The following is a 27,732-nucleotide window of genomic DNA, read 5'->3' as shown; positions in this document are numbered from 1 at the left end:
TTGCGTCATTGCTTGTGGTGTCACTCATAGATTTTTTTTTTTCTTTTCACTTTTTCATTTGCAAATGCTGTTAACCATCGATATTTAATGTTTGAAGTGTCACCTTTTAACCGGAAGTTTGCGTTTTGGAGAAGACTGCCAATGATTTATAGCAGGCTAAAGTAGGTTGTCTTTTTTTTCACATTAGTCTCGATGTAGCAATGCTAACGTTTACAGTGTTTAAAATACGTGTTTCCGTATTTTGTATGTCTGAACTGTAATTCTACGGTGTGTTGATTACCAATAAACATCTGTGAAATGAACTGGAGTCTCATATGTCATCTATAGCACACACAAATGTATGCATGCTCGCATGCGGAGATAAAACGCAGCCGTGAAAATTATCACCCTCATTTTTATTTACCTTGCGATAAATTGACTCATTGCATTTCGCGAAAGGCTTAGCAACTTCAATAAAACATTAGTTAGATGGAATTACAAACCCCCCTTAAAAATGTTCTCCTCGGATCTACACAATTGACGTAGGTCATCCTTTTTGACTTCAAAACGGTGAATTTCGCCGAAAGGTGAGTGATTTTCATGCCTGCACAATGGTAATTCTGAGTACATCCTGTTCATATGCTTTTATTGTCGTAGCAGAAAAGAAACATAGAAACAGACATCTGTTTTGGGTTGTTGCGTGGAAAACAACTGTTTTAGACATAACTCATTCATGCAAATGGCAAGTTTTTGTTTGAGCATTTTAGCGAACACACTTATAAATGTGTACATTACAATATGATGATGGTGTCAAAAAAAAAAAAAAAAAACCTGCAAACTGATGATAAATCTTTAAAAACCATATTTATGACACCACATGAAGGCAGCGTTAATCAGCGCAGGTCAAAATAATGGGTTCCGACTGCAGTTGAGAACGCATGAACACGCAAGACCTCCTACTGTCTGTGAAAACAGTGCATCATGTCATCATTTTAATCCGAATACTCAGTAGTTGAGGCGTGCAAAATTTCCGATTCTTAGATTATTCGCGATTCGGCCGTGGAAGATTCGAGAACGATTCACAAACATCTAAATTCCGATTATTGAATTATGCCAGGTAAAGTGGAAAAAAACGCAGTCAGCGCGGTCTTCGGGACGCAATGAGGAACGGACCGAGAGTAAATATTAGAGGTGTGCAAAATTTCCGATTCTTAGATTATTCGCGATTCGTCCGTGGAAGATTCGAGAACGATTCACAAACATCCAAATTCCGATTATTGAAATATGCCAAGTAAAGCGGAAGTACAACACACTCAGCGCGCCGCGCGGTCAATGAGGAACGGAGCGAGAGTAGCTAAATATCATGCTTCTCATTACCCGGCCCCTCGGGTAATGCCAATGCTCAACTCACGGCTCTAGCTCAACTCATGCCACGAGATAAAAAAAACACAACAACATACCTGACTGCTGCTGAAAAACTGCTACAAAGTAGCATAATGTTATGGTAGATATCATTTATATAGGACTAGATGCTATATAGATTCGGTAGCGTTCTTAAAACGGCCGCCATCTTAAAACAGTACACCTCCCTGCAAGGCTGTTGTAGCGAACCTTCCAAGCAAACCTAATTAACTTTTTATCTAAAATACTCCTAAATCGGTAAAATATTGACTTGAATCTATCTTTAAAATAGTTTTAAAACTTTCACATGTCGAAAGTAGACAAAAGGGAAATTATGGAATAACGGGAGCAATTTTAACAACTTTAACGGTTGATTCACAACATTAAATTAATTGAATGTAGTTTAAAGCTGCTGATACAGAGTGGGGACTGGAGTTTTTTATTTACTGTTATTTTTGTATTTTGTTTACTGCTATATGTTAACTTGATACTGAAATAGTAGTTTGGTTTAGCCTGAAAGTATTTTTGAACAATTTTGGAACTAATGTACAAAACATTTAAAAAAAAAAAAAAAAAAAAAAAAAAAAAAAGGAGGGGGGTGCATCAATAATCGTTTTATAATCGAATCGGAGCCTCTAAATCGTAATCGTAATCGAATCGTTAGGTGCCCAAAGATTCCCAGCTCTAGTAAATATCATGTGCAGCTAATGCCGCTAGGTAAAAAAAAAAAAACAATAATACCTGACTGGCCGTCAGCCGCTACAAACAGCGCTCAGTTGCTAGTTGCTACAAACATACGGCAACATACGGCTATGGTATATATCACATATATCTAGACTAGATGTGAAGTGATAGACTTTGCCGCGCTAGTAAACAGGCGCCATCTTAAAGCAGTAGACTTCTCTAGAAGGCTCTGTTGTAGAGAACCTAATTACTTTTTATCTAAAATACCCCTAAATCAGCAAAATCTTGACTTGAATATCTTTATATGATGAAACAGTTTTAAAACTTTCACATGTCGAAAGTAGACATGAGGGAAATTATGGAATAACGGGCGCAATTTTAACAACTTTAACGGTTGATTCACAACATTAAATTAATTGAATGTAGTTTAAAGCTGCTGATACAGAATGGGGACTTGAGTATTTTATTTACTGTTTTTAACCGGTAACTTGATACTAAAATAGTAGTTTGGTTTATTTAGCCTGAGAGGATTTTTGAACAATTTTGGAAAAATATACAAAACATTAAAAAAAAAAAAAAAAATGGGGGTAGAGGACAATCAATAGTCGATTTATAATCGAATCGGAGTCTCTGAAGCGTAATCGTAATCGAATCATTAGGTGCCCAAAGATTCCCACCTCTACTCAGTAGATGCAGAAAATTTTGTGGCGAATGGCAAAGATGCGGTTTCCCTGCTGCTCTTTTTAGACCTTAAATATAGTGCAGATAGGTATTGTTTTCCGAAATTTCCAGGTTCGCGGTGAATCAGTAACAGGCCCAAGTGACCCGCTGGCGGACTTCGTACGGATCGCCTGGCTTTGTTACTTCGCCGCCTTACCGGAGCGTTGGCTCCCGCTCATTTGTCACGGTAAGCGATTTTCATTGCTAAAGGAACGCCTGGTTGTGCTGTAACGGTTTCGCGGGGATTCTGGAATTGACAAACTCAAATCTAGTGTCATCGTTACCCTTGTTATGCTTATTTTTGATACTTGTTTGCTTGCTTTTGTGGGATTGTAATCAATAAATCTCATTTATTCTGCATTTTCTAATGAATAAACATTGTCTATTTTGCAAAAGTGTGCCTGTTACGGATTCACCGCGAACCTGGAAATTTCGGAAAACAGGTATAAAATACTGTCCGAGTGGGTACCTCACAATACGATACGATTTGCGATACAAAGCTCACGATAATGATAATCTCACTATATGGCGATACAATGATTATCGATACATTGGTAAGGAAATCATTCTAGGACAGGGGTATCCAACTCCGGTCCTTGAGAAACTGTATCCAACTTGTTTTCCATGTCTCCCTCCTCCAACACACCTGACTCAAATAATCAGGATAGTTATCAGGCTCCTGCAGCGCTTGCTAACGAGCTGATAATTTGATTCAGGTGTGTTAAAGGAGGGAGACATGGAAAACAAGCTGGATAAGTGCTCTGGAGGAACAGAATTGGATATGCCTGTTCTAGGATATGCTACAAAACAACTAATAAACAGAAAAACAAGCTATAGTCATCCTTCTGCTGTGAGTTCATCAGGCAAAAAGGCCCCTCCCACTTCTATAGCCGTCAGTAGCAGCCAATGCCATGCAATGAGGTCATTTTGGGCCATTTCAGGTCATCATTTCAGGCACTTCCGGTTGATTTTAGGGCAATTATGGGTCACTTTCTGTTAATTTTGGGTTACAGAACAGGAAGTGACCTGGGAATGAATAGGCAGTGACTCAAACTCAACAGGAAGTGACCTGTAAATGCCCTAAAATGAACAGAAAGTGAAAGGAGACTCTAAGCTGTTCCTTTATAAAAAGAAATGAGTCAACTTTACGATCTAACAATAAGTGCTAATATGCTTCTCTAAAACACAATACAAAAGGACACTTAAGACACTGATTAGCATAATTGCTAACAACACAAAAGAAAATCCAACTATTGACACTTTAATATTATTGATTCAGCAGCCCAACGTGAGTGTAGCAGTGAACTCTCTCTCTCTCTTGCTCTAATCACTGGCATCGCATTACACACAAACAAGGACCCAAAGGGGACTGTTCATAGCTGCCGGCAAAAATTGAGGTGCAACCATTAATCAATCAACTGACAACTAATCCATTAGCTAATTAATCGTTTAGGACTTTCTTCACCTTAAACTTGTCTAAATTATCGAAATTATAACATACATTTAACTTCTCAGTTGTAAAAGTAGGACATGAAATAAAATCTGCTTTTACTTTGGAAAACAACAATTCATATTGTCCAATTTTCAGACATCTTACTTTCCAAACTAGCTTCTTAATAAGGCTGCAAAAACTAATCGATGAATAAATTCGTTGCCAACGAATGTGATAAATCGATACAGTTGAAGGAAATAGTCATCCATTTTGTCTTCATTGCTACTTACAACTAGGCATGTGCTGGTATGACATTCTGATGGTATGATAAGCCAAAATATCACGGTTTCACAGTATTGCAATTACAGCTCTAAAATGTGTTACTCTGACATATCTAGGTTAAAAAAAAAAAAAAAAAACTTTTCCCCATTTTTCAAAACATAGTAGCAAATTCGAACATATGTAAGTTAAAATTAATTAAAAAAAAACATACGTATATATTCGCAATAAAATTTAAATAAATGTAGTCCTTTAGGTGAGCCTAAACCCACAGCCACAGCTCAACATTATTACCATCAGAACAAAAATAACTGAATTATTTCCATAAAATGCACATGTTTATGACTCGTATCATGTTAACCTACACACACTCTTTTTCTCAACACAGACAGTTGCCAGAGAGAAAAAAAAACATGTTTTACCACCACTAGACACACTAAACACGTTGGAGTTAACTATTGTAGCTGGTGGGAAATGTTCATGACAGTGTTTACTAACCTTTAATTTTGTATGTGAAATCATGGATATTGGCCAAAACAAGCCCTACGACCATGGGACTTACGAGGAAGTGAGTAAACATCGTGTTTTGTATTATTTCAAATACTGGAATCATTTTAATATGTAGGTGGCTTGCATTTTGTGGCTGACATGCTCCTTGTCCCATCGTCCGACGACCGGCGGCTCGTCGCACATCCCCCCGCCGGGAGAGTACTATACTCCGCTCATTTCCCTCTTCATGTGCTCGGTGTTCTGTCAAATTTTCCAACCGATCAGAAATTGCAACTTTGTGTTAAAAATAGCCGCGAATACAGCCATTACAAAGTAAACACTACAAACTTTCTTTAAATAAAGGACTACTTACATTTGATCACGGATGGGCATGTAAAAAGCTCTCCTCATACACATATGTGTCATGTTAGCTGCATAACAACTGCAGCCACCCCCCTATGAGTCTCTCGTTGTTTACGACTTCGCCATGTAGTAAAGCATTATTTTGGCATATTCGTGTTAACCATTTGGCAGCTACACGCTCCTCCGACGTCCGCCGGTTTGTCCGGCGGTCACTGTCCAGCTGTTTCCCCGCAAACGAGCCCTCTGCCCTTAGCAGGGGAACTACGAGCTCTAACTTGTTCGCTGCCGGGCGGGTTGCCGATCGGCGAACACAATCGACAACCCAGTCGTCATGTGAAATGATCCGAGCTAGTTATGTGTGATTTTCCACTTCGAAGACTTTGAAACATCACTCGGTTCGGGTTAGCATGTCGGCTAGCTGTCACACTTCTTGGTTTGTTTACATCCTCCGAAGCCGGGGAAGGGAAATGACATAAGCCCGACTTAGGTGGCATAAAATATCATTCGGGAGGTGCGACAGTAAAGGTGAAGTCGACAGTTTTGACCATTATGGAGTAATTTTGCCATGTCGTCCTGAATAAATGCATTTTTTAAAATTTCATATTTAGTACAAGACTGTTATTTGTCATGACCATGCCACTTATTTAGCTATTGGGGAAAAATACTTGGATAAAAAGAATATCTTGTAAAAATATTGGAGTAGAGGGACTGAAACAATGATGTTTTGAGGCTCTCTTCATCTCATTTTCCTCATTCTGAATAATTTCCCCTCAGTGGGCTGAATAGTAAAACAGATGAGCCCATTCTCCCGCTGACGTCATCCACCTGTTGGGGACGCTAGAGCCCTATAATGGTAGGCGTGGCTAACCGGCAGATTAAAAGATGAATTTCTCGTCATCTGCGCTTTGCTAAATCGTTGTACTGTATATAGTTGAATCATCTCAAAATATGATTCTAATTCACATAATAATGCTAATTAAGACTTTTTCCCCCTGTCGTTCGCGCTTTAAAGCTGCTGATACAGAATGGGGACTTGAGTATTTTATTTTTTGTTTTTAACTGTTAACGTGATACTAAAATAGTAGTTAGGTTTAGCCTGAGAGGATTTTTGAACAATTTGGGAACTAATGTACAAAACATTAAAAGCAGGGGGGCCATCAATAATTGATTTATAATCGAATCGGCGCCTCTGAATCGTAATCGAATCGTTAGGTGCCCAAAGATTCCCACCTCTACTAACACTAACATTCCAGCTTTGTTGTAGCATACTGTAGCGATAAAGTCCTCAGAGTGCCAGTTTAAAATGGCTAATCAACGCAAGCATTGCGTTCTCTTGTCGTAGCAAATAGTGGATGCCCATCCATTGAAAATTCTTCTTTTGTAGCAGCTTATAGTATCAGATGGAGCCATATTCATCTATACAATCTTGAGTTTTTGAGTAAATCTGACATGCTTCTGGCAAGTTTTATCGGTGCTAGTGTAGCGGCTGATCCATAAATAAGCCGCTTCCTTATAAACGCCGCAGGGTAGTAACGGCAAGAAAAAAGTAGCAGTTTATAGTCCGAAAAATACGGTAACTCATTAATCGATTAATAGTTGCAGCCTTAGTGTACAAATGCATGGAGTCCACTGGATTGGACATGTCTGTAAGGAATAAGCGGCATGGAAAATGAATGAATGAATGAATGTAACTTCATGGGAAAAAAATAGATTTTTGAAAAATAAAAAAATGGAACATTTTTTTCCATGTCCTAAGAAGAATAGAAACACTTCAGGAAAAAAATGTTGACCAAGGGTTTCATAATTAATGCATCAGAGGGTTAAATGCTTTTTAATGACCTGCATAAACCCTAATGCAGATCCAGGCAGGACGGGAGGAATCCGTTCAAACGACCGTCTGTGTAGGAGCCCCTTTTGTCCGCCTGTCCTTGGCGTCACCTTTTCAGCCGCACGATACAAATGGGCATCCAAGCACTTTGCCATGTGCAACAGTTTGTCCAAGCGACATCTTTTCCACATATGGCAGCCTCGCCTCGTCTCGCCTCACCACCAGCGGGGAGTCCCTACTGGCTGGCCTTTTCTGAGTGCTTCCCCCTCCCACTCTCCCCCCTTTTTCCACTCGAGCCAAAACAGAACGCCAACTACTGCGGATGGAATATAGTCTAGGCGAGGCGGGAGCTAAGCTAGCACGCACGCACCATCGATGTATTGAAACGTCGTCACGAAAGGTTTCGAATTGCGGAGGTGGACGAAAAACAAAAGAGCACGAATGGTCAGACGGCTGCTTTGGAACAGGCAAGCTGGCTGACGGGCGAAAAAGAAAGGACTAACCTTGATCCCTCGGCCTCCTCTTCTCCACTTGTTCCAATGGCCCTTTTTCTCCAGCATGGATTCCCTTCCCTTCCCCGCTTAAAGTTGAAGCTAGTCAAAGAAGCCGAAGCTGAAAATGAGCGACGGAAGGAAAACAAGAGCTCCCCGCTGTCTTCGCCGTCGTCCAACAGCTGTTCTCTCTTCTTCTAAAATGGAAGCGAGGAGGCTCCCACTCTTCCGTAGGCTGGATGCTGCCTCCCTCTACACTAGGAGTGCACGGGACAATACTGGAGATCCGTAAGCCGCTGATACATCGCGATACTTTAGATCCCGATTGCTTCTCCAGATGCTGCTGCCAAAATTTCACACGTCGTTGATCAGAAAGGAACCAACAGGTTGTTGTTACAAGCATTTCCCTCTAGAATAGTGTCTTAGCTAGAGTGCCCAAATAGGAGTACAATGATCCCTCGTTTTTCACGGTTAATGGGGACCAGAACCCACCGCGATCAGTGAAAAACCGCGAAGTAGCCCCCACCCAAAAAAAGGAATTTGACAAAAAATTGTCATTGTTTTTTCCGTGTGGGATTTTCAATGAGGAAAAAGTAATTCAATGACAAAATATACTTTTATACTTTCATTTATTGATTTATTAATTAATTTCTCTTTATATTTATTTATTGATATCTTAATTTGTTTATTTCTTAAATTATGGCACTCCTGTGATTCCACAGGTACAAGTATTTGGTATAGAATAATCAACATTGTGAGGTACAGCTTGTACAACACCTAGCAAAAAGTATGGAATCACAAGTCTCGGCCGAGCACTCACTCAGACATTTTATTATGTAAAACAAACTCAGATAAAAAATTTGGAAAAATAATGAATTAGTTGAAAAGAGCAACTCTTAAGCAATCAGAAACACTAAGAGAAATGAATAAAAAACATTATGGTGGTCAGTAAATGTTACTTTTATAGAGCAAGTGCAGGGAAATAAATATAGAATCACTCCATTCTGAGGAAAAATATATGGAATCATGAGAAACAAAGAAATAACAATCAAAACACATCTCTGGTATTTAGTAGCACCACCTCTGGCTTTTATGACAGCTTGCAGTCTCTGAAGCATGGACTTGATGAGTATTCTTCATCAATTTGGTGCCAACTCTCTTTAATTGCAGTTGCCAGATCACCCTTGCAGGTCGTATATGGACCATTTTTTCCCTCCAATTTCCACCACAAGTTTTCGATAGGGTTGAGATCTGGGCGATTTGCAGGCCATGACATTTACTAGATGAGTCTTTCTCCAAGGAATGCTTTATCAGTTTTAGCTCTGTTGCATGATGCATTGTCATCTTGGAAAATGACATATTTTCAATTGAAGGGATAAGAAAGCTGTCTAAAATTTCAATGTAAACTTGTCCATTTATTGAAGATTTAACCACAGCCATCCCCCCACTGCCTTTGCCTGATTTGCAGCCCCATATCATTAAGGAATTGAGGGAATTTTGAGGTTTTCTTCTGGCAGTCATCTTTGTAAATCTAACTGGAACGGCACCAAACAAAAGTTCCAGCATCATCACTTTGTCCAAATAAGCTTCATCCAGTCATTCAGTCCATGGTTGCCTCTCCTTAGCCCATTGCAGTTTTGTTCTTTTCTGTTTAAGTATCAATGATAGTTTCCTTTTAGCATTCCTGTATGAAAATCCCATTTCCTTTAGGCGATTTTGCACAGTTCTGTCACATACCTTGACTCTAGCCTCTTCCCATTTCTTCTTCGTCTTGTTGTACATCTTCTGTTTTCAAGACATATGGCCTTTAGTTGTTTGTCATGACGTTTGGATGTCTTCACCGGTCTACCAGTACACTTAACTTTAACACCCAATCACAGCCCCAACACAAATACATCATGCCGCCTCCTCCGCCCCCTTCAAAGACAAGGAATGTTATGTTTTTTTTCCCGCCAGCAGCAGCCACTCTAAGTAATGTAAAGAAGAGACGTCAATGTGGTGTTGGTGGGGAACACACCACTAATTTTGCTACTAAAAGTCCAACCTGTATCAGCGTTAGCATAACAATAATCTGTGTGAATTTCCCGAACTTGAGTAGGAAGCTGCTCTGAGAGAAATATTCTACTGTTAATGGGAATTAAATTGTGAGAAACGTAGTGAACCGAGGTTTACCCCCTTCTCCCCAATTTTTATTTTATTTTATTTATGTGGTCTCAAAGCAGCCCAAAGAAGTTTACATTTTTTGTTGAGTTTGGCTGTGCTTGTGGACAAAAGCAGAAGTGTTTTACCTGAAGGAGGGTTACATTTTTATTTTTGTTATTCCCCAGCTAAGACGTTTTTTGAGTTATATTTAATTTCCTTTTTTTTTTACATACAATGCTGATTGGTCTGAAAACAAATGTTTATTTCTTGTTTCCTGGATAGTTAAGCGATTATCAACAAGTTTGTATTTATTGTGTATATCTATATAATTTACGGTATGTTCAAATATTGCAATTTAAATTTGCTAATAAAATCTAGACACTGATTCTGGAAGTCTTCAAATTGTCTCTTAAGTAGTTTTTGAAAACAAAGGTTTGAATCGAACGGTGTATCACCTGATCCAATACATATGCACTGCAAAAACGCACCTCTTTGAAACTGGGGGGGGGGGGGGACTTAAATTCCTTTGTTTTAAGTGTAAATCTACCAGAAATATGTGAAACTATCTGCCGGTGCTTCAATTTTACTCGAAAAATATCGAGCTAAAAATAAGCTTAACAAACTGATTTTGAGCAAAAAGTACAATATATATACAGTGGGCAAATAAGTATTTAGTGAACCACCAATTGTGCAAGTTGTCCTACTTGTTGACCTGTAATTGTCAACATGGGTAAACCTCAACCATGAGAGACAGAATGTGGGAAAAAAAAACAGAAAATCACATTGTTTGATTTTTAAATAATTAATTTCCAAATTAGAGAGGAAAATAAGTATTTGGTCACCTAAAAACAAGATTTCTGGCTGTCAAAGAGGTCTAACTTCTTCTAATGAAGTCTAACGAGACTCCACTCGTTACCTGTATTAATGGCACCTGTTTTAACTCATTATCGGTATAAAGGACACCTGTCCACAACCTCAGTCAGTCACACTCCAAACTCCACTATGGCCAAGACCAAAGAGCTGTCGAAGGACACCAGAGACAAAATTGTAGACCTGCACTAGGCTGGGAAGACTCAATCGCAATAGGTAAAACGCTTGGTGTAAAGAAATCAACTGTGGGAGCAATTATTAGAAAATGGAAGACATACAAGACAACTGATAATCTCCCTCGATCTGGGGCTCCATGCAAGATCTCACCCCGTGGCGTCAAAACGATAACAAGAACGGAGAGCAAAAATCCCAGAACCACACGGGGGGACCTAGTGAATGACCTACAGAGAGTTGGACCACAGTAACAAAGGCTACTATCAGTAACACAATGTGCCGCCAGGGACTCAAATCCTGCACTGCCAGACGTGTCCCCCTGCTGAAGAAAGTACGCGTCCAGGTCCGTCTGCGGTTCTCTAGAGAGCATTTGGATGATCCAGAAAAGGACTGGGAGAATGTGTTATGGTCAGATGAAACCAAAATAGAACGTTTGGTAGAAACACAGGTTCTCGTGTTTGGAGGAGAAAAAATACGGAATTACATCCGAAGAACACCATAACCATTGTGAAGCATGGGGGTGGAAACATCATGCTTTGCGGCTGTTTTACTGCAAAGGGACCAGGACGACTGATCTGTGTAAAGGAAAGAATGAATGGGGCCATGTATCAAGAGATTTTGAGTGAAAATCTCCTTCCATCAGCAAGGGCATTGAAGATGAGACGTGGCTGGGTCTTTCAGCATGACAATGATCCCAAACACACAGCCAGGGCAACAAAGGAGTGGCTTCATAAGAAGTATTTAAAGGTCCTGGAGTGGCCTAGCCAGTCTCCAGATCTCAACCCCATAGAAAATCTGTGGAGGGAGTTGAAAGTCCGTGTTGCCCAACAACAGCCCCAAAACATTACTTCTCTAGAGGAGATCTGCATGGAGGGATGGGCCAAAATACCAGCAACAGTGTGTGAAAAGCTTGTGAAGAGTTACAGAAAACGTTTGGCCTCCGTTATTGCCACCAAAGGGTACATAACAAAGTATTGAGATGAACTTTTGGTATTGACCAAATACATATTTTCTACCATGATTTGGAAATAAATTCTTTAAAACTCAAACAATGTGATTTTCTGTTTTTTTCCCACATTCTGTCTCTCATGGTTGAGGTTTACCCATGTTGACAATTGCAGGCCTCTCTAATATTTTCAAGTGGGAGAAGTTACTTGTATGTATATATATATATATATATATATATATATTTTTTTTTAATTATTAATTATTTTTAAAACTTGTATGTCAGACATGTTCTTAATTCAAGAATAGATATTGTTCAAGATATTGTTCAAAACATTGGAAAGCATTTTTTTTTCTGGATTTAGGTGAAAAATGACCAACTTTTAGATGTATGAGTTAAAATAGTAATATTTACTTAATTTTTCTTATTAAAGTGCAATTATCTGACGTATAAATCTGTTAACTAGTCTTACACTCAATACAAGACAGAGAAAATGATTCAAATATCTTTAAGAAAAATTATCAGATTAAGACGTTATAAATTTGCAGTAAAAGTTAAAAGTACAGTAAGTAAAAGTACAGGTTAGTACAGATTTATTTTGCATTGAACACTTAGCCCATTAATTACATTCATATTGGTGAGAAATGTAGTGCTGACCCCCGTTCACCCAATCTGACTGGTCTTATTAATGTCCTGTCCCCAGCAAAAACGCTTACATGCAGGTTATGCTGTTATCATATCATCCCTACCAATATTGAGACCAACCCTACACCCTTGATATTTTCAAACAAAATATTTGTTTCCCTTAGCACTATGTCATCTATAGCAACTGTAATTATTATACTGTACTATAACCTTTTACATGACAATATTAGGCCAAAAGAATGCCGAAATTGTCAGACTACAAAAATCTACAGAAATGAAACATCTGTCCATATGACTGCCCTCTAGTGGAGAAAAACATATTTCCTCCTATTAAATTACTGTTAAACGAATACATCTTCGTTTTTCAAAACTCAACAATAAATGATGTGAAATACCCCAAAATGAATATTCATCCATCAAACGCAGAGATTCTCAGCTTGAACTCAACATGGAGCTAGTCAAGTACTCAAAACCTGTCACCTTGGAATCTAGGAAACTGTACAATTGGACTTTGACATCAATTCATTAACAGTACATCGAAAGTAATCCAATGTGATAAATGGGTCTTGATTTGGCTTTTCCTGCAGTCGCTGGAATTTTATTCTGCATCATTTTGTGTATAAATAGATCTTATTTTGCAGCTTGTAGCTCTTAATTGACTGCCAATGAGTTTTTTACGTCCATTTCAACTAGTACGTGTGATCACGTTCCACCGCCATTGACGGCGATAGACGTCCGATCCCATTTGACCGTCAATTAATTCATACTTCAAAAGATTCATTTTAAAAATCTGATCTCAGACGTGTTTCCTTGCTTCAAAATATATTTGATATAGCTTTGAAATCATTGACCTAATCCATTTGAATTGGAAGGACTGGCAGTGAGGGATCAGGTTTCTAGGCCTGTTGCGATAACAAATTTTAGTAGGCGATATATTCTCATAATTATTGCCGTTATGCAATATTATTGTCTTTTTTAAACCAATGTAACCACTAATTCAATGACAATACATCCTAATAAATCACCTATTCAGATGCGAATTCAGTAATGTTATTCTCAAAATAAAAATAACAAATAAAAAACACCTACGCAATGCATAACGAGTCATTTGAAAGCTAGCTAAGTGCAGAACATGAAATTTAGAACCCATCAGAAGTTTTTGATCCAAAATAACTGCCATCTTGTCCTGCAAAGTGCACGTTAGCAAATTTGAAGCCAAATGATTCATTGCCAATCATATTTTTCATAATGGATGTCATTTAAAAACTATTCTTAGTGTAAAATCTGAAGTGAGATTAACTACAGTAATCTTTATTTACATGTTAAACATTACGTGCTTTTATTTTGAAATGTTCACCAGAAGTACATTCGCTAATCCACTAACCATATACTTTACACTCCGTAAAAAAATAAAAAGTGCACTTCTCTTCCCGTCATGCATGTGGTGTCAGTAACATATTTTTATTCCTGTGTCATTGAAAGCATAGTCTGGGGACTCCAAGGTGGGCTATACGATCTCTGGGATTGAAATCACTGAGGTGGTTGGAAAGCTCCTTGGTGGCAAGGCTCGGGGGTCGATGAGATCCGCCCGGAGTTCCGAAAGGTTCTGGATGTTGTGGGGCTGTCATGGCTGACACGCCTCTACAACGCCGCGTGGACATCGGGGACAGTGCCTCTGGATATGCAGACCGGGGTGGTGGTCCCCCTTTTTTAAGAAGGTCCCCCTTTTTAAAAAGGGGTACCTGGTCCCCCTTTTACCAGGTCCCCCTTCTTAAGAAGGGGGACCAGAGAGTGTGTTCCAATTATAGAGGGATCACACTCCTCAGCCTCTCCAGTAAAGTCTATGCAGGCGTGCTGGAGAGGAGGGTCTGTCGGGAAGTTGAATCTCGGCTTCAGTAGGAGCAGTGTCGTTTTCGTCCTGGCCGTGGAACAAGGACCAGCTCTCCACCCTCGGCAGGGTCCTCGAGGGTGCATGGGCATCCGTCCAACCAGTCTACATGTGTTTTGTGGATCTGGAGAAGGCGTTCGACCATGTGCCTCGGGGAGTCCTGTGGGGGTTGCTCTGGGAGTACGGGGTACCGAGCCCCTTGGTAAGGGCTGTTTGGTCCGCATTGCCGGCAGTAAGTCGAATTCGTTCCTAGTGAGGGTTGGACTCCGCCAAGGCTGCCCTTTGTCACCAATTTTGTTCGGTTCGCAGCCAAGTGTGAAGCGGTTGGGATGAAGATCATCACCTCCAAATCAGAGACAATAGTCCTCAGTTGGAAAAGGGTGGAGTGCTCTCTCTGGGTTGGGGATGAGGTCCTGCCCCAAGTGGAGGAGTTCAAGTACCTTGCGGTCTTATTCACGAGTGATGGTAGGAGGGAGCGGGAGATCGACAGGCGGATCGGTGCAGCATCTGCAGTAATGCGGATATTGCACCGGTCCATAGTCTTGTAGTCGATCTATGTTCCTACCCTCATCTATGGTCACGAGCTGTGGGTTGTGACCGAAAGAACAAGATCCCGGATACAAGCGGCCGAAATGAGTTTCGTGTCTGGTGAGTCTGGACTCTCCCTCGGAGACAGGGTGAGAAGCTCAGTCATCCAGGAGAACTCTGCGATGAGCCCGACTCCTCCGTGTGACAGGAGCCAGCTGAGGTGGCTCAGGCATCCGGTTCGGATGCCTCCTGACCGCCTCCCTGGAGAGGTGTTCTGGACATGTCCCACCTGAGGGAGGCCTTGGGGACAACTATGTCTCTCGGCTGGCCTGGGAACACCTTGGGATCCCGCCGGAGGAGCTGGTTGAAGTGGCTGGGGAGAGGGAAGTCTGGGCTTCCCTGATAAAGCTGCTGCCCGCGTGACCCAACCCCGGAGCAAGCGGCAGATGGTGGATATTCCCGCGTCATTTGCAAATGCTGGAAAGCAGCGAGTTTTCATGTTTGAAGTGTCACCTTTTCACCGCAATTTTGTGTTTAGGAGAAGACTGGCAATGTTTTATAGCGGGCTAAAGTGGTTAGTACATCGTCTTTTTTCCCCATCCCTCCCGCCCTCATTTTTATTTACCCTGCGATAGATTGACTTATTGCAAGCTTACATGTTTCCTCCTGTGACAAGAGACCACGTGGGCTACGTTATATCAATTTTGGCTTAGTCTTCCGTGCTGCTCGCCACAAATCCAGCTAGCAGTAAGCGGTGGCAGCGTTATATGGCACACTTTGAAGCAACGGCACGAAAGCAAAAACATTTGCGTATATTGTGTCGAATGTGGCTTTTCACAAAAACAAGGAATGACACTACAATTAAAAAACAAGACTTTGAAAGAACAATCCAATACAAATAAATCTGTGTTCATAGCAAAACAAAATGCACATTTGTGGCTTCTACCGCAAAAATCTGGTCAAGTCAGGTTGCCTTTAGCTAGCTACAGGCGACCCGACTTGACCAGTTAGATAGATAGCTAGCTTGATAATTACATAGCTAGATGGATAGCTGGCTAGCTTGATAATCTCTGCTTTTGGCACCTAATAGCTTTGTCACAATAACAGTTTCCGTAGGATGATATATTTTCCCCAGAAACGAGGGTAATAAACAACAGTACAGCATCGTTGTTCTGTTTTCCTGCTGGCATAATATTTCCAATTTGGAAATATTATATCAGTAACAGGAGTAGAGCTGCGAGCGCGAGCCCTTGAAGGCATCAGCGTCGCGGTCTGAGGGTGCTTCCTCTTGGGGGGGAAGCGGTTGACAGAACTCCACCACAAAGTCCTCCTCCGATTCCAGCAGCAGTCCAGACCACGCGTGCACGTCCAGTGGCGCCGCCGTGCCACCGTACTCTTCGGGTAGGACCGAGCGGGGGATCTTACGATGCAGCGAGCGCAGATCCGAGCTGTGGAGCGTGTACTGCCGTCCGCAGTGAAAAAAGGCATATTCAGTTCATGGCAAATAAGGCTGTGTTTTTTGCATTGAAATAAGACTGAAAAAGTGGGGCTCGTCTTATATTCGCGGTCTAGACAAAACTAAATATTCTTATTTCTCCCTAGTTATTCCAAAATGTAATTTATTTAAAAAAGGGGGAAACTAAATATTGTCTTTTTATGTTGCATAAAATGAACAGTCAAGATAAATATATCACTTTATATACTTTATCTAGTTATTTAAAAAAAAAAAGCATTTTATTGACTTGAAGTAAAAAAATGCTGTTAACGGACAGTCAAGAAAGAGGGTTTGGTTTGCTTACCCTTTGGGCCATCTTCTCCTTCAAGAAGGGTTTGATGACGGCAAAGATGCCTTTGAAAATACGAGGCTCGTTGACGATGTTGACGGCCTTGATGCGGATGGGGAAGCCGTCCTGCGACAAAATGTCCAAGTCAGGAAAGAGTCCCGTGCGGCCGGGAGCTCTTTGCACCCACCTGAAGGATGGCCACCAGCTTCTTGGCCAGGAAAGGCCCCGGGTCGGAGGCCTGCGACACGCCCACGCCGCTGTAGTCGGCCAAGATGACGATGCCGTTGACTTGCGTCTCCTCCGGCTGGACCAGCTTCTCCAGCGTCAGGTACACGGCCCTCACGTTGTCCACAAAGGGGTAATCCTCCGCTTTCCATCGGCCTGCGTCGCAAAACACACCTTTCCGTCATCATGCCAAATATAGGGAGGACCCCTTAAATGTAACAGGGACGTATCTAAACAGCGATACCGAAGCTAGCTAGAAGTTAGCTAGCAACATTTTCCCTTACAGTAGAAGAGTGGCAAATAGCTCCTAGTGATAAACTCATTGAAATAGGCAGCAGCAAGATAAAAAGAGCTCGTCACTGTATCCTGAGACAATCGTTATCGTAAATGGTATCGTAACTGCTCCTAGCATATAATTACTGTAGTCAGTTCATTTGGTCACCATTGACGGCCCGAGACCCGAGATCCGTTTGGACTGAGAGGGGAGGCCAACGTTCCGTTATGAAACAAATGAGTAATAACTTAAGAGAAATCCAATTTGAAATATAAGTGTTCAAATATTGACATAAGAAATAGTGCTGCATCGATTAACTCGAGTAATGCAATTAGAAAAAACCTTCGACTTAAAATTTTGCTGCTTCGAGGACTTGTTTAATTACAGTGATGTTATAATGGTTTGTTTTGAAAGTGCATTTAGTTTTATTGTTTCGGGTGGATACACTGCCCTCTAGCGGAATCAGTGAATATGACATAACTCAGTTAGGATGGCTGAATCCAGCTGCTCCTTGTTAAAACCAACATAAGGTAAGTTTTTTGTTCGAGATAGTTTTTTTATGCATTCGTAATTTTGTTAATAGGTATATTTAAGTTTTTTGTGGAAATATGTGTTTGAATTATTTTTTTAAGAGAGATGCAAAAAAAAAAAGTTAGCATTTTATAGCATTTAAGGTAGCTGACTTTTGCTATCCAAGTTAGTCAATTGTTGTTTTGTTGTACTTAAATCCTCATTTATTTATTGTTTGAGGCTAAGCTCAGGTATTTTAATTTACTTTAAATGCATTTATTGCTCTTGTGAAATGGAAGTGCAATTCTGCATAGTTTGAAGAAACACTTGGGAATTTTATTTTGTATTCCCATTTAACGCTCTTTTGAAAGCTTAATCTTAGCAAGCCAAAACAAATATTATTTCAACACTTGTCTATTTGTTTGACTGATCGTAAAATTTATTCTGCAACGCATTAAATGTTTGTAATCAGATTACTTGATTATTCAAACAAGCTTACTGATAGATTAATCGATTACTTAAATAAGCGATTGCTGCAGCACTAACAAGACATGTCGTATGTATGAGGCATTTCTAATAATCCATCAATTTCTGAAAAAGCAAATGATGATAGGGGTGTGACAAAATATCGAAATGGTGATATATCATGATACTTTGTTATCGATATGCTCCTGCCCAAAATCGAGAGATCGTTTTAAAAAGGTGTCAATGTCTAAAAAAAATTAAATAAAAAGGAACCAACAAGTTGCTACCAAAATCTTCTACCATTACAGTGTCTGTTAACTTGGTAACTCTAAAACTGCATTAACGGTGCTCGACGCCCAATCCATTTAGACTGGGAACTAGAGGTGTGCGAAATTTCCGATTCTTAGATTATTTGCGATTCGGCCGTGGAAGATTCGGGAATGATTCACAAACATCCAAATTCCTATTATTGAAATATGTCAAGCAAAGCGGAAGTAAAACACTCAGCGCGCCGCGCGGTCCTCGGGATGCAATGAGGAACGGAGCGAGAGTAGCTAAACATCATGCTTGTCTTTACCCGGCCCCTCGAGTAATGCCAATGCTCAACTCACAGCTCGAGCTCAACTCATGCCGCAAAATAAAAAAAAACAACTTACCTGACTGCTGCCGACAGCTGCTACAAAATACGTCCACATAATGTTACGGTAGATATCATATTCATATAGGACTAGATGCAAAATAGACCCGGTGGCGATAGCAGCACATGTACAGAAAGTTAGATGTTGCCGTTAGTAAACGGCCGCCATCTTAAAGCAGTAGACTTCCCTGCAAGGCTACTGTTGCGAACCTTCCAAGCAAACCTAATTAACTTTTTATCTAAAATACTCCTAAATCGGTAAAATATTGACTTGAATCTATCTTTAAAATAGTTTTAAAACTTTCACATGTCGAAAGTAGACAAAAGGGAAATTATGAAATAACGGGAGCAATTTTAACAACTTTAACGGTTGATTCACAACATTAAATTGAATGTAGTTTAAAGCTGCTGATACAGAATGGGGATGAGTATATTAATTAATGTTTTTAACTGTTAACTTGATACTGAAATAGTGGGTTATTTAAGCCTGCGAGGCTTTTTTTATTTTTATTTTATTTTTTATATTTTTTACAGTTTTTGTAACTAATGTACAAAACATTAAAAGCAGCTAATAGCGGGGGGGGGGGGGGGGTCAATAATCGATTTATAATCGAATCGTAGCCTCTGAATTGTACAGTTTTTGTAACTAATGTACAAAACATTAAAAGCAGCTAATAGCGGGGGCAGGGGTCGCGTTAACCGAATATTTTCCGTCATTGACCGATTTTTTAAAACGGTGACGGAAAAAACTGAAGTCCATCAGTCATTTTGACAGGTTGCAATTCACACCCCAGACCACAGGGTGGCGAGTGGACATATTAATTAGCTATTGTCTCTCTTGATGCATGACGTCGTTGGCCTTACTCTGAAAAATGTCAAGGCAACTGAGTGTCCGAAGTTTCTTCAAAAAGCCCCAAAACGACGATGGTGTTGATAAAAGAGGTGAAAAAACAGGGACTGCACAAGCGGGCACACAATTCAAGCCCATGTGTACCAGGAGGAAGGTGTGAAAACTACGTTCAGGCCACAGCTGGTGAACTGTTAATTTCATTGTTCCATTTGCTACATATGGTAGGCTACCTACTTGGGGCCACAGTCGGCTGTTTTTGTCACTGCGGAGAAAAAGTTACATATTCATCTGCTTGATGTTTGATGGCACGGTGTGGATTCTCTGTTAAGCTTGTTCGGACAGAATATTAATTTAAAATGAATGAAAACTGTCACATGACTGTGTCGCAGCCGCTAACGTGCTCGGCCAAATGGACACACAAGTACGGAAGGTGAATTATGCCAAACAAAGGGTTACCACAATGTCATTATCATCATTTTAAAAATTTAAGTGACGGGTAAAAATAGATTATGACCGGATTTTTATGACCCTGTCAGTCAAAATGACAGACGACGAAAAAGTCTAGCGCAACCTCTGAGCGGGGGGGTCAATTATCGATTTATAATCGAATCGTAGCCTCTGAATCGTAATCGTAATCGAATCGTTAGGTGCCCAAAGATTCTCACCTGTACTGGAATGTTAGTTCATTCGAAACCAGAGCATTCACAATCATTCTGTCCGATTTTCATGGCATTTACAGGTCACTTGTACCCCTTTCCCACTGAAACTAATGGGGTCAACGCGCGTTTTTCCAAGCCGATGCATCCCACTAGCAATTGGCATTTGGCACCTTTCCCATTGACGAAAAAAGCCGTGTTTTTTTTTTGTTTTTTTTCACCCGTCTAACCCCCACCCCTCCTCAGCCGTGCGTAAGGTGCGTGACGTCACAACGCTAAGATGCGCTTAGACAACTGCGACCGAATTCATTTAGTTCAAGGAAGTTAACAATGCAAAGCAACATGGAAGCCTCCTTTCCGTTTGTGTTCTCTGTTTTCATGCTTTTTACTGCCCGCAAAATGGTCGAAATGCAGCAAAGGATGAACACTGTGCTTGTGCTGAGGCAACGTAGGCGACGTAAATTTTGGTTTGAAATTGAAAGGAGTCGTGTACGTCACAGAAGGAGGAGAAGAGCCTTTGTTTCATCTGTTATGGCTATTGCTAACGCTGCAACACCGACTGTTCGCCGTATGTGGATCCGGGCTAGAGCACATGGTTTTTGTTTTTTGTTATGACGCATCACGTATTAGCCTACGTCACCACGTAGATTAGGGTGTTGACTGTTGACCCGGGGTTTTGCTTTCACACTGCATGGCGATCAGAGCCGAAGTGATTTTAACGCAGGTCGCTTGGCGGGTTGATTGACACGGGTCGAGGCGGGTCGCTGCACCTTTCCCACTGCCACCAAAAGCCGATCGTTAGCGGGTTGACACAGGTTTTTTGGCCAGTGGGAAAGGGGTATTGCTGCTCATTTTAGGGCATTCACAGGTCATTTTCTGTTGAGTTTGAGTCACCTATTCATTTGGGTGATTTCTAGGTCATTTCCTGTTCCGTAACTAAAAATAAACAGGAGGTGACCTATAAAATACTCTAAAATCAACAGGAAGCAACAGAAAATCAACAAGTAAATGACCTTAAATGGCCCAAAATTAATTAATCATTGCCTGGCATTGGCTTCCACTGACGGCCATAGACGTTCAATCCGTTTGAAGTGGGATGTTCATTCGCTGCCATCCTCCCACTTCAAATGGATTGGACGTCTACTAGTGATAAACTATTTCCAATTCACAGCAGATGCTTGTTTTCTGTTTATTAGTTGTTTGTAGAATATACTAGAATGATTTCCTGACAAATGTATCGATAATTGTTGTATCGCCATATCGTCAGATCATCGTTATCGTGTGCTTTGTATTGCGAATCGTATCGCATCGTGAGGTACCAAGAGGTTCCCACTCCTAATGCCACACGAGGGCACCAAAATACCGTCTAACAGGCAAGTCCTAATCAGGCAAGATGACAATGAGGCGGGCCTTTGGCGCCATCTTGTGGTTGTGCTTGGAACTCATCCATGCTCCTTTCGTTTCGTTTTGAATGATTTTTCTCCATTTCAATTACAGGTAGTCCCCAGTTTACGACGTATTTGACTTACGTGATTTCGACTTTATGACGCCGGAGTCTCGTGCGCCATTTTGTCTCAAGTTTTTTTTTTTTTTTTTTAAAATGAAGTCGCATAAACAAAACCTTTTTCTACCTCATAGTATCTTATTTTTGACAATACGTTATTAATATGACGTGTTCTGTCCTCACTAAACGTGAGGTTGTTTAGCTTCACCGACAGCCAACAAGGTAATTGTGTTTTTTGAAGTTTTTTACTTCCTTCACTTTTGACAATTTGTAAAACACACACATGTACACTTATGTTCAAAACGACACACATTTTAATAATAAGACACTTGACACAAAACAATTGGTCTTCAAATGTCCATCCAGTCTGATCAATATGTAAATTTAGCAGATTAAATTAGCCTAATTTGCAAAACAAAAGTCGGCTATCTTAAATGCTACAAACGGTATTGTATTTACAATTCTCATAACAAATCACTCACATGTAACTCCACACACAGTAGCTCTAAACTTAACTACAAATGCATACACAAACATATATTAGCTGAAACAACTTACAGCCTTATGTGGGTCAAACCAAAGCACAGCTGTCCTTTATCCATGTCAAACATCTAAGTCCGCTCCTCAGTCATACAAGGTGACAGTCCAGCCAGACAGACCTAACGCTGCCACCAGAGGGCAGTTTATCCTCCATCATTAAACAAAATACAATACTTTTGGACTTTTGGATAGTTATGTTTGGGTACCAAATTGTTAATTCTGATTTACGCGGTAATTCAGGTTACCGTATTTTTGGACTATAAGTCGCACCCGAGTGTAAGTCGCACCGGCCAAAAAATGCGCAATGAAAAGGAAAAAAACATAAGTCGCACCGGAGTATAAGTCACATTTAAAATACAATAGAGAACAACAAGCTGAATAGGTTAGGTTAAGTTAGGTTAGGCTAGGCTAGAAGTTAGATCGGGCCTAAAAAATCCAGCCCGACCCGACCAGCCCAGGGTGTATTAAAGCCCGACCCAGCCCCCCGATCAATGAACTTGATTTGCAAGCCCGATCTCTTCGAGTTGACAGAAAAAAAAAAAAAAAACGAAAAAAGTTTTCTGAAAGTTGAAATAGTCTACATATTTTTATGATCATTATAAAAGCATTTACACAACGAATAGCGCTGGAAAAGTTTGTTAAATATATTTCCCATATGAGACCACAGCGCCACATTCGTTTACATTCAGCGAAGCCGACACAGGTTTCTGTGTAGCATCTTTAACAATTTGAATCCTTTCCATACCCCACTCCTACCGCAGTTGTTTGCTTTTCAATTCCAGTCTTTAGTTTGTTTTTCACTCCTATAGCTGCTCCATATCGAAAGGGAAATACCAGGATGCTCGTGGAGGGGAAGATTGAAAAGAGCGGGGCCACGGCGTTCACGTGCGCAGGCATGCGTAGCTCCTTCTCTGCTTTACCCAAATTATTTATTTTATCATCTATACGTCGTTTTGGTATAAATATATGAATATACATATATATATATATATATATATATATATATATATTTTTTTTTTTTTAAAATAGTTGGCAAGAGAGAAGTCCGGCCCGACCCGACCGTAAATCACACATACAGTGGGGCAAATAAGTATTTAGTCAACCACTAATTGTGCAAGTTCTCCCACTTGAAAATATAAGAGAGGCATGTAATTGTCAACATGGGTAAACCTCAACCATGAGAGACAGAATGTGGAAACAAAAAAAAGAAAATCACATAGTTTTGATTTTTAAATAATTTATTTGCAAATCATGGTAGAAAATAAGTATTTGGTCAATACCAAAAGTTCATCTCAATACTTTGTTATGTACGTTTTGTTGGCAATAACGGAGGCCAAACGTTTTCTGTAACTCTTCACAAGCTTTTCACACACTGTTGCTGGTATTTTGGCCCATTCCTCCATGCGGATCTCTTCTAAAGCAGTGATGTTTTGGGGCTGTCGTTGGGCAACACGGACTTTCAACTCCATCCAAAGATTTTCTATGGGGTTGAGATCTGGAGACTGGCTAGGCCACTCCAGGACCTTGAAATGCTTCTTACGAAGCCACTCCTTTGTTGCCCTGGCTAGGTGTTTGGGATCATTGTCATGCTAAAAGACCCAGCCACGTCTCATCTTCAATGCCCTTGTTGATGGAAGGAGATTTTCATGATGGAAGGAGATTTTCATTCAAAATCTCTCGATACATGGCCCATTCATTCTTTCCTTTATACAGATCAGTCGTCCTGGATCATCCAAATGCTCTCTAGCAAACTGCAGACGGGCCTGGACGTGTACTTTCTTCAGCAGGGGACACATCTGGCAGTGCAGGATTTGAGTCCCTGGCGGTGCATTGCCTTTGTTACTGTGGTCCCAGCTCTCTGTAGGTCATTCACTAGGTTCCCCCCGTGTGGTTCTGGGATTTTTGCTCAACGTTCTTGTTATCATTTTGACGCCACAGAGTGAGATCTTACATGGAGCCCCAGATCGAGGGAGATTATCAGTGGTCTTGTATGCCTTCTATTTTGTAATAAATGCTCCCACTGTGGATTTCTTTACACTAAGCGTTTTACCTATTGCAGATTCAGTCTTCCCAGCCTGGTGCAGGTCTACAATTTTGTCTCTGGTGTCCTTCGACAGCTCTTTGGTCTTGGCCATAGTGGAGTTTGGAGCGTGACTGACTGAGTTTGTGGACAGGTGTCTTTTATACCGATAATGACTTAAAACAGGTGCCATTAATACAGGTAACAAGTAGAGCCTTATTAGACCTCTTTGACAGCCAGAAATCTTGCTTGTTTGTAGGTGACCAAACACTTATTTTCCACTCTAATTTGGAAATAAATTCTTTAAAAATCAAACAATGTGATTTTCTGTTTTTTTTTCCACATTCTGTCTCTCATGGTTGAGGTTTACCCATGTTGACAATTACAGGCCTCTCTAATCTTTTCAAGTAGGAGAACTTGCACAATTGGTGGTTGACTAAATACTTATTTGCCCCACTGTAAGTCGTTCCAGGGTATAAATCGCACCAGTGCCTCTGCCAAACTATGAAAAAAACTGCAACTTATAGTCCGAAAAATAAGGTACGCCGCCAGCGTAGGAACGGAATTCTTTTGGAACCTGGGGACTACCTGTAGTTTGAAAGTGGATTTGCTAGTATTTGTTTCCATTTTTCTCAAAATAATTCATTATAGAACGAACGTTTGAAGGACTATGAACATATAAGTGACCCAAGAACGCCCCTAAATTGTCAAAATATCAACAAACAGTCCCTTGTAAGCTGACGAATAAAACAAAACAAACCCAAAATCTAGAAGAAGTGAGCCAAAATGAAGACGTGTGACTGAAAATGAAAGCGAGTAAGCCACGGCATCTTCAAGTTTTGAATGAGTTTTCTTGGACTCAGTGGATTTGCAAGTATTTTTGTGTAAATAGTGTCAGTTGGTCATCCTCTCACATCCAAATGGATGGAAGGATTTTGAAAAGTACCAACCTGGGCGCAGACAGAGGATGTACCTTCCGTCGGGGTCTGGTCGAGGCAGGACAGTGAGAAAGCCGGAGTCCAGCACGTGCTTGACGGCGGACGGCCTGAGGCCCTGGAAGACCTGGGGCCAGGCCTTCCGTCCCGCGTGGTAGTTGAGCAAGAGGCGCAAGGCCCGGTCGTAGTCGAACTTCCTTGCCCGCAGGAAGCGCAGGAGGAAGGCGTCGTCCAGACGCGTCCGCAGATCCGGCTGCTCCTGAACAACAAGAACATTCATAAAAATCCCATGCTTACAAAAAGGCGGCACTCGGGTTGAAATCAAAATTGAAATGAATGACAAAAGTCAAAAATAGAAATCTAACAAAGATGCATGTTCAAATAAAAACTTCCAAGTAAAATTTAATGTATGTTAAAAAATATATCAACAAAATGTAAAATAAATCAATTTAAAAAATTGATGATGAATGAATGTAGTGCTGCAACTATTAATCGATTTAATCGAAAAAAGCTTCGAATCAAATTTTGCTGCTTCAAGGATTTGTTTAGAGTTGTTGTAATGGTTTCTTTTGAAAACGTTGCATTTAGTTTTATTGATTTGGGTGCATACACCGCCCTCTAGTGGCAACATGTGAATGTGTCATAACTCGTCTAACATGGCTGAATCCAGCTGCTCTCATATTGTGTTTTTATTTGAATATGCTTGTTTATGCATTTGTTATTTGGTTTCGAAGTACTCTATATTTAGCTGTTTTTTTGGTGACATTATGTATTTTTACGATTTGTTAACAACTTTGCAGGTAAAAAAAAATAGGATTTTGAGCGCCTTGAAAGGTGGAAAAGCGCTATATAAGTATAACACCATTTACCATTTATAGCATTTAAGCTAGCGGACTTTTGCTTTAATATCGTTTGAGGCTAGGCTAATATTGTATGTTATTGCAGGCATAAACACTTATTTGTTGTACATCTCCTAAGATTTATTCTGCAACTCATTAAATGCTCGCAATCCAATGACTCGATTACTAGAATTGATAGATTAATCGATGACCTAAGTAATCGCTGCAGCCCTAGATGGATGAAATCTTTAAAAATGAACATAAACAGTCAATAAAGTTGAAATGAATAAAATCTTGAAATGTCAACTCATAAAAACATGTTTAAAAAAATGAATATATAAACTATTCAAAACATGCTTGTCGGCCCAAAACCGATGTTGGTATTATGAGATTTATCGTTTATCGGCATATAATCAGGTAGCTGATCGTATCAGCTTTCTTATTCCAGCTACCTGATATTATCGGACAACTCGAAAAAATGTGATTTTTTTTTTTTTTTCAAAAGCATCAATTTTACATAATTTTTAATGCCTCAAACATTTAGTTTAATGCTTTTTAATTTGGACAAAATGTATGACTCTTAATGTTTTTTTTTTTTTTTTTTTTTAATAAACCCTGTATTAGGAAAGTGAGGACACCTTGAGGATCATATCTCGCAGGGCTTGCGCATCCCGAAGACGCCACTCGGGTTTCTCCTGGAGCTCCTCCCGCGCCTTGGCCACCAGTTCGGGGCTCAGGGTGCACACGTAAATGGGCGGTGGAGGCGCGGGGAACCAGCTCCCACCGCCACCGTCACCTTCGCCGACCGACTCGGCCATTGCTTTTGCGGCCTCGCTACCACTGCTGCTGCTCGGCTCACTCCACTGACTCCATGGCTCATTTAGTCTCACCCTAGCATGAAAAAATTCAAACGATGCGCTCTGCTTGGTCGGTCGAACTGAAGGAAAAAGGACGATTCCGAACGGGAAAACAAGACTTGCCAACCAGCGAGCTTTCGGCAAAACTCAGTTCCGGGTAGAAAATTGGTGTCCTCCCATTGGCTAATTGACGTCACCTGATTCGCCGACCCGGGCGCCTGATTTTGCTGCAAACAATCCCGTCTGCGCATGTGCGCATCTCGGGCGAAGGAGGCTGCCTGAGTCGTCGGCGTAGGTCGCTGACGGCCATCTTGCGTCAGAATTCTTTTTGTCAACCAAAGTTATTGTGTTACTTACAGACTTACTGGGTCATTATCAATATACGGTGCCTTTGAGAACTTCCAACTTGCCCAAAAAAAAGCTGAGATTTTCCATTCAACTTCACATTTATAGTATCAATTACCTGTTGTACTGTTAGGAATGCACGTCGGTCAAGCTCCCACACTTTTTTAATAATAACTACAAGCAGACAAAGTACACGTAAACAGCAAATTATGTCAACTCTGTCATGGACAAATTCAAAGCAGAATAAATATATTCTAATTGCATAGTGATTATAAAATGTATATTTTCAGGAAGGTTTTTTGTCCTTATCTACAGCCTACGTTTTGTTTAATTGGAAAAGTATTTGGATAATAATTAAATTAGGGGAAATTATTTGATTTTCCTGAAAATCAGCAAAAATTCTACATTCTTTTCTTAATAAAATCTGTCAAC

The 27,732-nt window shown here is 40.4% G+C and overlaps 2 protein-coding genes across 3 annotated transcripts in view; both read right to left on the bottom strand.

Moving 5' to 3' along the window:
- pkig (protein kinase (cAMP-dependent, catalytic) inhibitor gamma) overlaps nt 1–7,954 on the bottom strand; it is a 36,879-nt gene extending 28,925 nt beyond the window's left edge. Inside the window, exon 1 of the mRNA XM_057817277.1 lies at nt 7,679–7,954. The gene's annotated coding sequence lies outside the window, so the exon portion shown is untranslated. The remainder of the gene's footprint in view (nt 1–7,678) is intronic.
- Nucleotides 7,955–12,253: 4,299 nt separating this feature from the next.
- ttpal (tocopherol (alpha) transfer protein-like) lies at nt 12,254–27,142 on the bottom strand. 2 transcript variants are annotated; one of them, XM_057817266.1, is made up of 5 exons: nt 26,737–27,142; nt 25,275–25,512; nt 16,831–17,024; nt 16,659–16,769; nt 12,254–16,321 (listed from the first exon to the last, which is right to left on the bottom strand). In XM_057817266.1, the coding sequence occupies exons 1-5, from the start codon at nt 26,914–26,916 to the stop codon at nt 16,076–16,078; spliced, it is 969 nt and encodes a 322-aa protein (XP_057673249.1). In that variant the 5' UTR covers nt 26,917–27,142; the 3' UTR covers nt 12,254–16,075. The 2 variants fall into 2 exon arrangements, with proteins under 2 accessions (XP_057673249.1, XP_057673240.1); XM_057817257.1 differs by having other exon boundaries at nt 12,256–16,321; nt 25,275–25,518.
- Between the last annotated feature and the right edge of the window lie 590 nt (nt 27,143–27,732).

Source organism: Corythoichthys intestinalis, chromosome 2 (genome assembly GCF_030265065.1).
Source record: "Corythoichthys intestinalis isolate RoL2023-P3 chromosome 2, ASM3026506v1, whole genome shotgun sequence".
Lineage (NCBI taxonomy): Eukaryota > Metazoa > Chordata > Actinopteri > Syngnathiformes > Syngnathidae > Corythoichthys > Corythoichthys intestinalis.
Note: the sequence above shows the minus strand (reverse complement) of the source record. Positions and strands in the feature narration are given on the sequence as shown.

Excerpts from the sequence above, each read along its gene's own strand:
- ttpal (XM_057817257.1), bottom strand. The coding sequence starts at position 26,916 with ATGGCCGAGTCGGTCGGCGAAGGTGACGGTGGCGGTGGGAGCTGGTTC. Across the intron at positions 16,770-16,830 it reads AGCTGGTGGCCATCCTTCAG|GACGGCTTCCCCATCCGCAT; the intron begins GTGGGTGCAAAG and ends ATTTTGTCGCAG. Across the intron at positions 16,322-16,658 it reads AGGAGAAGATGGCCCAAAGG|TACACGCTCCACAGCTCGGA; the intron begins GTAAGCAAACCA and ends TGCGGACGGCAG.